This window comes from Crassostrea angulata, chromosome 6 (genome assembly GCF_025612915.1).
Source record: "Crassostrea angulata isolate pt1a10 chromosome 6, ASM2561291v2, whole genome shotgun sequence".
Taxonomy (NCBI): Eukaryota; Metazoa; Mollusca; class Bivalvia; order Ostreida; family Ostreidae; genus Magallana; species Magallana angulata.
The window spans coordinates 58,831,891-58,844,153 of record NC_069116.1 but is presented as its reverse complement, the minus strand read 5'-3'; the positions used below and the strand labels follow the sequence as shown (position 1 = coordinate 58,844,153).

The following is a 12,263-nucleotide window of genomic DNA, read 5'->3' as shown; positions in this document are numbered from 1 at the left end:
TATAATGTCTTTGATAGATTTTCCTGCTAAACGCTCTACAGAGCCCAATTCCACGCCCAGTGTTTGACTATATCCTGAGGGTGAGTCAGCCGGACAGGCTGTTTGATATCCTGAGGGAGAGGCAGTATATGAGATCCATCAGCAGATCTAGTCACCGAACCACTTACTCGGAGTTAGATGAAGCCATGTCTCAGGTCAGCCCAGTTACCGGTATCTACTTGTGTGTGGAAATACATTCGATTCTGTTTGGATATAGGATATATACAAGTGCTAATTTATTTTTGAGTGCAGGAGGTGATGAAATCATTTTTTTATAAGATGGTTAGAAATAAAAGCATTCTTTCTAAGGTGTAAAAAATAAAAGACCTTATTTTCAAATGAAACACCATTCCCCCTGATCCCCTAGAAGTTGTTATTGAATTTCAGATTATTTTAATAGGTGTTTAAAAAGTTGAATTCCTTTGGGATGGATGAATCCCATGAAGACAAGATTCTTGTAAGTATCAATAACTTCTTTAAGGCTTGATATATCAATTATATTTTCTAGCTACATGTATAGCTGATAAACATGTACTACAATATTTAATTTTTTTCAGGCCATGAAAGACTATGTAATGAAGTTACACAGGTCCAGGGCAGGGTAAGCGGTTCTTGTTGAACTTCTAAAAAATATATTTATTTATCATTTTACAGAAATTATGTGTTTAAGATTCCGTCTTGTTTTCAGTTCTGTGGAGACTAAACATGAACTGGGGGATTCCCCCGGGAGGTTCTGTATTGTTGGTGCTGGAAAGGCCATCACCCGCAGACATGCTGAACTGATAAAGCAGAAAGATCCAAAACCACAAGGGGCGGATCAAACTACTTCAAGGTAACTCAGATTGAAATATATTGCTTTAGATACTTAAGTTAGCCAGAGATTCTTTAAGATAAACTTTTGAAACATTTCACAAAAGTCTGATTCCTGTACAAATTTAAGACTGTGTCTTTCAGTCGATCGTCCAAGAAGGTGCAGTCAAAAGAACAGTCTGTCAACATGGTAAGTCTCATAACAACATGTTTCTATGAAATAACATTTTTATTTAGATTAATTGATTACCGGTAGTTAAGCCTATGAATTTTCAGAACTCTGAGTGGAAGAGCATGTTTGGTTCTAATGAGTCCGACTCATCAAATGCCAGCCTGTCACCGAAGGCCCGGACGCTACAGAAGACGGCTGAGAGTCTGGAGAAGAAACTAAACACTTCACAGACTGTGAGTCAAACATCATCGTCATCAGGAAGCTTTGTTACAATGTCACAGAGTCAGGTGTCATCAGAGGGCTCCATTAGGTCGGTCACCGAGAAAGGCTCGGACAAAAACCCCATCAGTGAGTCGGCTTTTGTTGTCACCTTCAGTATTACTGTTCATGCATACTTGTATGTTGTAACATGAGTGGGGACTTTATGTTGTTGAATTGTGTGAATCCCTCTTTGCTACAACCCTTTTTCTGTATGAACTAGTTGTTTTTTGACTGCCCACAAAACATTAGCCCAAAGAAATATTTTAGCTGTCGCATTCAGACAACAAAATCTTTATTGAATATGGTTCCTCTCTTTTTAGCAAAATATCACAATTGTAAGATAGCCCTGAGAAACATAGTCCACAAGAAGCGAGAGCTTTACTCGGCCGAGTCGAAAGACCTGCTGGAGATTGCATGGGAGAGGCGGCCCCCACCCAGTAACTGGAAGCCCAAGGGGCTGTTAGTGGCCCACCTACAGGAGCACAGAGCCGCAATCAACAGGTGGGTTTTTTTTACGAGCCTGATTTGGGGCTGAATTTAGGCTATAGTCCCAATTAGAAGTTTCCTAATATTTTCCCAATTTTAGACCCAAATTTCCTAATTGTAATTTAAAAAAAATTGGTATGAGTTCAAAATGTAAAGCCCACCTCCCACAGATTTATTGTTTTGACAAGGGAGCTAACTCTGGCATCAGCTTGCATTGTGTTCATGCAATACTGTGTTTTCATCAATATTCAATAAATACCGTATCTACTGGTCAGGGCATGATCAAATCCAATAATGCTCGTGTTGATCCAAGAAATTAAATGTTCATAAAAGAGCAATATCTAATAATGTATTGTATTTATAGGATCACTGGTCTGAAATTATGGATCCTATAAACTGTTAGTTTTACTTAATCCACAAAAAATAGATGCCAACAAACATTAATAAAACCCAATAATTGAATGCTATTACAACTTTTGATAGGATACAGGTGTCACATGACCATGCATTCTTTGCCTCGGCCTCCAATGATGGCACTGTCAAATTGTGGGAATCGGAGAAACTAGAGGGAAACAGTGTAGCCAACCGTTCTAAGCAAACTCTGAAGAATACTTCCTTACCAGGTAAGATACTGCAGAAGTTGTGTCTCCTCTTTCTTTATTTACCCGAAATCACTAATATATGTACACAGACATCGTCGGAAAGCCACAGCCAGACTCGCATATGCTCAAGCATAAGGAGACTTGCCATGGGTTTCTGACGTTGTTACACAGATTTCATATTGTTTTACTTATACCATAAATACATAAGTAAATATGATATTTGACAGATTTTTACAACTGTTTTGTTTGGTTTGTATAGGAGAGAAGGTGAAGGGGCTGGTTTTCTGTGAAGCTTCGGGTCCTTCCCTATCACTAGCGACATTCACAGACCTGGGCGCCATAAACATCTTCAAGTCAGTCTCTCTATCTTATAGGATTACTGCTTTATGACGAGTCTAGTTGTACAATCATATAATGACAATGTTTTGTTTTTATGGATTTAAATTTTCACATTTTTTCTTGTTGTGAAATTTTCATTTCATGGCTATTAATATTTCTATTGAGCTTAGTTTTATAAAAATATGAACATAACATTGGTAAAGTGACAGTATTCAATGTAGAAAAATGTTTGCAGAAAAATCCTTGATGGAAACATTGTAAAATTAAAACCTCTGTTATTTACATATACTTACATGTACATCTATTTTCTTTTTTTACTTCTTCATCATCTTGATAATGAGACTGAATACGTTTAACTATAGATGGAAATATGGGGAGGCTGTTTAGCAAGAATGTGCCCTGTATTTCCTGCTTTCTTATAATGATAAACCATCTACTGAACTTATAGGATAGAGACGGGAAAAGCCAGCTGGAACAAAGACCTGAGAGTGGACAAGCCGGACTATGGCAACATTGTGGACATGACCTACTTTGACACGGGGGCCCAGTCTGTACTGTCCTACGCCACGGTCAATGGGTTCCTGGTGGGTCACGACCTACGGACCAACAAGGAGGTCTGGAAGCTCAGGAACGACCCCAAAGCAGGTAGTGCATGTGTACCAGAGTCAGATCCGGGGAGACTTGATACTCTGTTAGCATTTCAACAAGACAGACCATGGTCTCTCCAGTTATGATCACCTCCTTGTACATGATGCTCTCTTACCATTGTATTAAGACAATCCACTCTCTCTGTAGGATTGATAACCTCATTTGTACATGATGCTCTGTTACCATTATATTAAGACAATCCATTCTCTCTGTAGGACTGATAACCTCATTTGTACATGATGCTCTGTTACCATTATATTAACAATCCATTCTCTTTGAAGGACTGATAACCTCCTTCGCTGTCCACCATTCCCAGTGCTGGCTGGCGGTTGGTACCAGTAGCGGCACACACATCTGCTGGGACATGAGATTCCAACTACCCATCAACTCTATTGTACACCCCACAGGTAAATTTCTACACCCCAACATAACATTATACACCCCACAGGTAAATTTCTACACCCCAACAGTAACATTGTACATTCCACAGGTAACATTGTACACCCCAACAGTAACATTGTACACCCCAACAGTAACATTGTACACCCAACAGGTAACATTGTACACCCAAACAGTAACATTATACACCCCACAGGTAAATTTCTACACCCCAACAGTAACATTATACACCCCACAGGGAACATTGTACACCCCACAGGGAACATTGTACACCCCAACAGTAATATTGTACTGTACACCCAACAGAAACATTAAACACCCCACAGGTAAAATTGTACACCCCAACAGTAATATTGTACTGTACACCCAACAGTAACATTAAACACCCCACAGGTAAAATTGTACGCCCTAACAGTAATATTGTACATCCCACAGGTAAAATTGTACACCCCAACAGTAGTATTGTACATCCCACAGGTAATATTATACACCCCAACAGTAGTATTGTACATCCCACAGGTAAAATTGTACACCCCAACAGTAGTATTGTACATCCCACAGGTAATATTATACACCCCAACAGTAGTATTGTACATCCCACAGGTAAAATTGTACACCCCAACAGTAGTATTGTACATCCCACAGGTAAAATTGTACACCCCAACAGTAGTATTGTACATCCCACAGGTAATATTATACACCCAGTAGGTGAAATTGTACACCCTTCAGAGTGACAATATACATTTTAAAACATGTTCTTTGGAACCGACCAGTAAATGATTGAGTGCCACTGTTACAGGTGCCCGGGTACGGAGACTGATCATGCACCCCCAGGAACAGTCCTGGTTGATATCAGCAACCCAGGGGAACAACGAGGTGTCTATATGGGATGTGGAGACAGGGGCCAGACAGAAAGTTCTGTGGGCGAGTCCTACACCCACCCTCAGTCTGAATCAGGTAATGTCAGTGGAACAATTAATGCATTAAGTACTGTCAAGGGGACAACATTAATGCCCCTCATTTACAAATATTTGATCTGGAATGGACTAGTCTTACTGTTCAGTTACTGTAAAAGTGGTTATTTATGCACGGTAGATTTAAACCGCGTAAAATACCCCTCATATATGGTAAAAAATTCAAAACTTCAGAGTAATAAATCACGCATCCGCATATTAAACATCCACGCATATTGTTTGACCATAGAAAATGCTTACTTAACCACCAGCGTTAATAACCAATTTTACAGTAACTTAATCTTTCTTCGTGTTTGGTGATGATCACAGTACATCTCTGTACATTGTAAATGTGTGTGTTTTGTGACAATTTGAAATTTCTGGATATTAAGTGAATGTTTTAATTTTATAGTATTAGGCTATTCATCACTTTATTTTGTGATTGGTAAAACACATCTCCACTTTGGGTATTCATTGATTGACATGACTGTATATTACTAGGCTATTAACCCCTCTGATATGCCATTGGTTTGAACGTGCATTCATTGACATTACTAGGCGAGTCATCACTCTGTGTACGGTCTACACATGGCGGTCACCGACACTAACGTCTTCATGCTGACCGGGGGGTCAGACATGCGGGCCCGCTTCTGGGACCTCTCCTACCCTGCCAACTCCTTCATCCTGGCGGGGGCGGCTAGTGACCCTGTACAACAAACAGGAGTCAACTACAGGTATACTCAGCTCTAAAGAGATCAGTTTAAATCAAAATTCAGCAGCCATGCAAATTTGCTGATTTCCTTTATATGGGGGCAGTAGTGACCCTGTACAACAAACGGGTCAACTACATGTACCCTGTACATTTAGCACTAATTAAGATTAATTCTGGACTAATATCAAAATTCGGTGGCTAATGCATATTTGCTGATTTTCTTTGATATTGTACATTTTGATAGACTATAAGTAAAGAAGCAAGATCTTTAATATGACAGCTCTGATAGAAATAAATCTGACTCTTATTTGGTAATATTTACATTTTCCAGTGTCTTTGCCTGTGATAATACTACGTAACGATTTTGTACTACAATGTATATAACCCATAACTTCAAATGCCATATAATTGGGGCGCCAGTGGAGTTTGCTTATTAATATATAAATGTTTAATCGTACAATGGCTTAAAATCATATAAATATAAGTAATAATGAATCATTATTTGAATATTATGAGATAATAATTTCAGTGGGGCGTGATCAAATCTATCATAAAGCCCTTTGGGCTTTATTGCATTTGATCATGCCCTGACCAAAATTATCACTTCAAAATACTCAAAGAATTAATCCTTAATTATTGTCATGAAATCTGACTCCTATTTGGTTTTATTGTCATTGGCAGGGCTAAACTTGTAGATGGGGTGGAAGTGATTCAGGAGCTGTACACAAAAAAGCCGGTCACCAATGACGACGCCCCACGCAGAGGTCCAGAGGCCCCACCCCAGGGACATCGTGACATCATCAGTGACATCAACCTGTGCCAGGCCTCTCAGTGTATGGTCATCACGGGGTCCAGGGACGGGGTCATCAAGGTGTGGAAGTAAGCCACGCCCTCCCCTGGTGTGTTCAGTGACAGAGCCCTAACAATGGTGTTTTCAGAGTTTGGGAGTGTGTGGACACCTGTACGTGAACATCTACAGGTGTGGCTGTAACATTGATGTGTCAGTCAGTGACCATCCAGTGAGAACAAACAGTTAGTCCAATGGATAACAACCATTCAAACAATTAAACCATTGGACCATTCAAAAATTTAGTCCAATTAACTGTGATCATGTGATGATAGCCTTTGAGATGTCATCATTTTATGTTGCCATAATGGCATGTCAGTGCAATATTCATTAATAGAATAAAATTTTCATGAACATTTTTTTTGCTCTTGGTTTTAATATTTCACAAAATTTACTAATTGGGGTGTTGGTTTTTTTAAACCTTGTTCCAAAACCTTTGGAAACAGTCCTTATGATTTTAAATGAGCACTAGTATAACTTTTAAAATGATCTTGAAAATTAAACTACCGGTAAATTTTTACAATCAGTTTGAAATTCAACAAACTTACATTTTTTAAAACTTTTCTGTTAGAAATAGATTAAAATACCAGTACATTGTACCGGTAATCCAAATCTAAAATTTGACTCAAGTTTGTTTAAGTTGACCATACCTGAATTATGAGACAGACCTGTTGAATTTAAAATAGGAACAAAACCAAATCTTTATAATAATAATTTATTTAAAAATTTAAATAAGGCATAACAAAGTAATGCAACTAAACATGTACCACATTCAACGCAACACACTCATTCAATCTGAAAAGTGGTACCACAAAAGCCACGAATTCCTCCACATAATGCACCGCGATTGGCGAGGGTCAGAGGTCAAGGCTATATCACTGATGAACAAAGTTTGTAAACGGCTCAAAAATGATTCAGCATCCACCACTAGTATCACAAAATATCACAGTCGGATGACAGGAGTCAAAGTGTATAAGTACCTTAAACAGAGACGTTTCTTCTCCTAGTGAATAAATACCTTAAACTCGGACAATTCTTCTCCATTCATATATTTGGCACAGAAACATGACAGCAATCATAGGATACTATGATTATAAGGTTCTATAGCATCACATGTCATTGTGAGCAGCTCTTTTACATTAAAGTTAAAAAAGATATACAGTAAGGTAATGATTGTACACTATGACAATGACCTGGTGTAACAATTCTGTTAATTTCTACATCAAATGAAGGACTATGTTTGGTGGAAAAAAAATTGTGAAAATAATACTTTAATTATATTGAATTACAGTTAAATTTCTAAAACCATGTACATGTTTTTTGCTGGGGTGTTAAAAATCTGTAAAATGATATACTGCTGTAATGAGTATCAGTAAAATATAACATATTGTAAGTATATACTGATGCAGCCACGATGTGTGACTGTCTCTATACAGTTTTGATGGGGTGTTTCTTGATTGCCCCTGGATTTTATCTCTGTCTTCTATCCAATGACTGCACATAAGTTTTTGTAAGTACTCCACCACTATTGCTGGCAGAATCACTACAATCCACAGTCCAAGATAATATCACAGATAATTTGAATATTGAGACACACTAGGTTATTTCCCTTGATTTTCCCCAGGGATTTCCCTTGTTTTCCCTGGGATCATCCCCAGCTGTACTTAGAGTAGCGTAGTAGTCAATTCCCCCTGTCCGGTTTGTCCCTGTCCCGGCTGCGTCTGAGTCCGGATCGGACGTCGCTCCGGCCCAGGAATCCGGCTCTGGAACTGGTCAGAGTCAGCGTTGCTATGGTTTTAGGACCAGGTTCTGAAATTGTAATAGATGGAACAGTCATTATTTTGGCACTGTTGGAGTGTGAATTTGCAGTAGACAATGCATTAGATCCTGTCACATTTAGAGATCGAGAGGTGGCTGTGTTAAGGTACACAGCAGAACCATGAGGCTTTCCTAGGGAGCTGCTAAGACTGTAGGGATTTGAACTCAGGCCTCCAGAGTTGGAGACTTTTCCACTTGTGTCTCTACGAAGGGATTGAGATAATGAACTATGGCGAGCACTTTTACTTGTATTTCCATTGTTTGTAATCAGAGGGAAGTTTGAAACATTCTTAGAGGCTATGTCATTAGTGCTAGTAGTGCTAGTGGCTATAACATACGGGTAGGCTGGTTTGGGTGTGATCTCAGTCAGTCCTGGCTTTGAGGTTGTTGCTGAGGAATTGAAGTCACCAGGACTAGATTTAGTGGTGGAGGAGAGAGAGGAGGTAGCAGGAGCAGAAGTTGTGCTGGTGTTAGCAGCCACCCGACCAACGAAGGGTTTGGGTTTGGTGTTAGAGGTGCTAGAAGTGCTAGAGGTGGTTTTAGTGTTAGAGGTCACAGGTTGTGCATCAGCAGTACTTGTCTTATTAGATTTCTCCACCATCACACTCGGCTGTTTTTCGGGCGGAGCCAGATTCAGTACCACTCCCTCTGAGCTCTTTTCCACCGAGTTTGCTTTCTCCTTTACATTACTGTCCTCCTTTTTGAGCTTCTCGTCTTCCCCAGGTTGTTTTTCATCTCCGTGAACCATTTTAAGTTTAACTGTCTCGTCCAGCACATTGGTAGTCTGTCCCAACAAGTTGCCAGCTTCAGCCAGCAGTGTGGAAGAAGAGAAGGACACCATGTCTGAGAGCTTGGCGTTGGGATTCGGCACCCTATGGACGTCGACAACCGTGGGCTGCTTCTTCTCGATGGAACTTTTCTCGGTGGATTTTTCAGTCGTTACTTTCTCAGCCAGAGGCTTTTCTTGAGTTGATTTAGAAACTGAACTTACTGGTGGTGCTGATACGACGGGTGTGCTGGTGGTGCTGAATCGATGTAGGGATCGCGGAGCCCCAGGGGCAGCGGTGTTTGAGATGGAGCTCCGCTTCTCTTGGGTGCTGGTGTCCTTGGAGGGAGAAACGCTGCGACTCGGTCTGGAAGGCATGTTGTATGGTCGAGAACCACAATACAGAATGGAAAAGTTCCTCATTGAGTTCAAAGGCAGTAATTGCTGGTTTTTGCGTGTTTTCTCAAAGCATTCAATGGTCACATCTGCAATACAAAATTAAGCAAATAATTAGAGGCAAGTTTTTTTGTTGATACAATATGTGACTTTACTTTTGAAGGCGACTGACTTACAGAGGGTTTCCTCGACCACCCCTGGAATGACTTCCTTTAGAGCCTCACAGTTTGTATGGAGTGCTGGATTCACATTGATTTCTATCAGATATACCTGCAACAGAAAAGTCAGCCATTACCACCACTTATCATGTGTTCCTGATAACTGAGGTTTGCTTTGAACATTAAATACATGTATCACAAATAACAGAGCCATGCAAGGCATGGGATAGTTTTCTAGCTGTTTTTAACCTGCTTATTGTACCTTAAGGTCTGTATCCACCATGAAATCCAGTCCAAAAAGGTCAAAGAAGCCCACCCTGGACTGCAGCTTGTGTTTGACACTGTTGAAGCAGTGGATCATAATCTTCTGCATTTGTTTCTGCAAAATATAGCAAGACAATTTGTTACTAGTTTTTGAGAGGATGATCAATCCAGTAATTCAAAAAGATGATGTTCTTTGGGAGGGGTGTCTGAATGGATATTGAGGAAATAGTGTGTGGTACCTACAGGAAGTGTACTACAGTTTGGTACTGACAGTGAGTGTATTATAGTTTGGTACTTACAGTGAGTGTATTGTAGTTTGGTACTTACAGTGAGTGTATTATAGTTTGGTACTGACAGTGAGTGTATTATAGTTTGGTACTTACAGTGAGTGTATTGTAGTTTGGTACTTACAGTGAGTGTATTATAGTTTGGTACTGACAGTGAGTGTATTATAGTTTGGTACTTACAGTGAGTGTATTATAGTTTGGTACTTACAGTGAGTGTATTGTAGTTTGGTACTTACAGTGAGTGTATTATAGTTTGGTACTGACAGTGAGTGTATTATAGTTTGGTACTTACAGTGAGTGTATTATAGTTTGGTACTGACAGTGAGTGTATTATAGTTTGGTACTGACAGTGAGTGTATTATAGTTTGGTACTGACAGTGAGTGTATTATAGTTTGGTACTGACAGTGAGTGTATTATAGTTTGGTACTTACAGTGAGTGTATTATAGTTTGGTACTGACAGTGAGTGTATTATAGTTTGGTACTGACAGTGAGTGTATTATAGTTTGGTACTTACAGTGAGTGTATTATAGTTTGGTACTGACAGTGAGTGTATTATAGTTTGGTACTGACAGTGAGTGTTTTATAGTTTGGTACTGACAGTTAGTGTATTATAGTTTGGTACTGACAGTGAGTGTATTATAGTTTGGTACTGACAGTGAGTGTATTATAGTTGGTACTTACAGTGAGTGTGTTGTAGACCCAGTCCTGCTCTATCTCCTTGTGGGGGGCCACGTTTTCGTTGATGTACTGGTTGAACTTGTCCATACTCCAGGCCGTGTCCTCCTTCACGTCCTTGTAGTTGGGGTCCTTCTTCTGGACAAACTACAGACAGACACACAGCCTCTAAGGTCTCAGCGAAATGTTTCACATCATACAATTGTTTATGTTTTAGAGATATGCTATATACAATGATGACATCCTGAAGATTTATTCTTCCACATATTTTACATTTTAAATGATACATTAAAGGTAAATAAGACATATGACCTGAATGAAAAGTGTAGTACACCTGGTCCTGAGGTGCTTATTATCTACCAGTATCTGAGTTATGAGGTGTCTTTACAGTGAAGAGTTTACCTGGTTGGTGAGGTGAGTTGAGAGTTCCTTCGAGTCCTCTTTGTATTTATTACAACACAGTCTCACATAACCTTTGTGATATAGCACCAAATAGGGAGTTGTACTGGCGATCAGCATGTAGGCACGGATGTCAAACTTCCTCTCGTCTAAAAGCAAGGGGTTGGTAATGTACCTGTTAAACACAGAAAAAAATCATTTTCTTCTAGCAATTAGAAAGGCATGATGAAAGCTTACTAGTGCTCCATTTTATAACACCTAAAAAGCCATGTACAAGATTTAAGACTGTTCAAAGTTAATTCTATCATTAACTTTACATGTGCAGGTAGGTATAGGCTTTGTGATTTGCCTGAACACTATGATGGTCTTTTGCCTTTATAGAAAGAAGGTCAGCATTTGTACAATGCATGTCCTCACAAGCTTAGACGACTTACTTTTGTACAATGCGTGTCATCATTGGTTTGGAGGACTTACTTTCGTACAATGCGTGTCCTCACAAGTTGGGAGGTCTTGCTTTTGTATGATGCCTGTCATCATTGGTTGAGTGGACTTACTCTCGTACAATACATGTCCTCATGAGTTGGGAGGACTTACTTTTGTATGATGCCTGTCATCATTGGTTTGGAGGACTTACTTTCGTACAATGCAAGTCCTCACGAGTTGGGAGGACTTACTTTTGTATGATGCCTGTCATCATTGGTTTGCAGGACTTACTTTCATACAATGCGGGTCCTCACGAGTTTGGAGGACTTACTTTTGTATGATGCCTGTCATCATTGGTTGGAAGGACTTACTTTTGTACGATGCGTGTCATCATTGGTTTGGAGGACTTACTTTTGTACAATGCGTCTCCTCAAGAGTTGGGAGGACTTACTTTCATACAATGCATGTCCTCCCGAGTTTGGAGGACTTACTTTTGTACGATGCGTATCATCATTGGTTTGGAGGACTTACTTTTTTAGATGCGTGTCATCATTGATTTGGAGGACTTACTTTTGTACGATGTGTGTCCTCACGAGTTGGGAGGACTTACTTTTGTACGATGCGTGTCATCATTGGCTTTGAGGACTTGGCTAACTGTTCTCGCCTCTGCTCTCTCTCCTCGATCAGCTTGTCCAGCTCCTCACGACTCCGGATGATGAATATACCCTTTCCCTGGTTCATCCCTGTTGGCTTACAGATCCATAACTCATTGTCTGAAGAGAAAATAGTCTCAATAAATACCCCATG

General features: G+C 39.8%; 2 protein-coding genes across 2 annotated transcripts in view; one reads left to right on the top strand and one right to left on the bottom strand.

Moving 5' to 3' along the window:
• LOC128188155 (phosphoinositide 3-kinase regulatory subunit 4-like) overlaps window positions 1–6,627 on the top strand; it is a 37,196-nt gene extending 30,569 nt beyond the window's left edge. Inside the window, exons 21-34 of the mRNA XM_052859034.1 lie at window positions 18–194; window positions 440–496; window positions 597–640; window positions 728–871; window positions 994–1,039; window positions 1,126–1,369; window positions 1,603–1,783; window positions 2,252–2,391; window positions 2,630–2,723; window positions 3,158–3,354; window positions 3,639–3,764; window positions 4,556–4,713; window positions 5,268–5,443; window positions 6,103–6,627. Of these exons, the coding sequence (XP_052714994.1) occupies window positions 18–194; window positions 440–496; window positions 597–640; window positions 728–871; window positions 994–1,039; window positions 1,126–1,369; window positions 1,603–1,783; window positions 2,252–2,391; window positions 2,630–2,723; window positions 3,158–3,354; window positions 3,639–3,764; window positions 4,556–4,713; window positions 5,268–5,443; window positions 6,103–6,304 (1,986 nt within the window). The 3' untranslated portion in view covers window positions 6,305–6,627. The remainder of the gene's footprint in view (window positions 1–17; window positions 195–439; window positions 497–596; window positions 641–727; window positions 872–993; window positions 1,040–1,125; window positions 1,370–1,602; window positions 1,784–2,251; window positions 2,392–2,629; window positions 2,724–3,157; window positions 3,355–3,638; window positions 3,765–4,555; window positions 4,714–5,267; window positions 5,444–6,102) is intronic.
• A 340-nt stretch (window positions 6,628–6,967) lies between these two features.
• The window catches only part of LOC128188183 (uncharacterized), a 43,802-nt gene continuing 38,506 nt past the window's right edge, over window positions 6,968–12,263 (bottom strand). The window contains exons 10-15 of the mRNA XM_052859080.1: window positions 12,067–12,229; window positions 11,037–11,208; window positions 10,641–10,781; window positions 9,669–9,785; window positions 9,425–9,518; window positions 6,968–9,337 (exon numbers count right to left, since the gene is read on the bottom strand). Coding sequence (XP_052715040.1) covers window positions 7,950–9,337; window positions 9,425–9,518; window positions 9,669–9,785; window positions 10,641–10,781; window positions 11,037–11,208; window positions 12,067–12,229 — 2,075 coding nt within the window. The 3' untranslated portion in view covers window positions 6,968–7,949. The remainder of the gene's footprint in view (window positions 9,338–9,424; window positions 9,519–9,668; window positions 9,786–10,640; window positions 10,782–11,036; window positions 11,209–12,066; window positions 12,230–12,263) is intronic.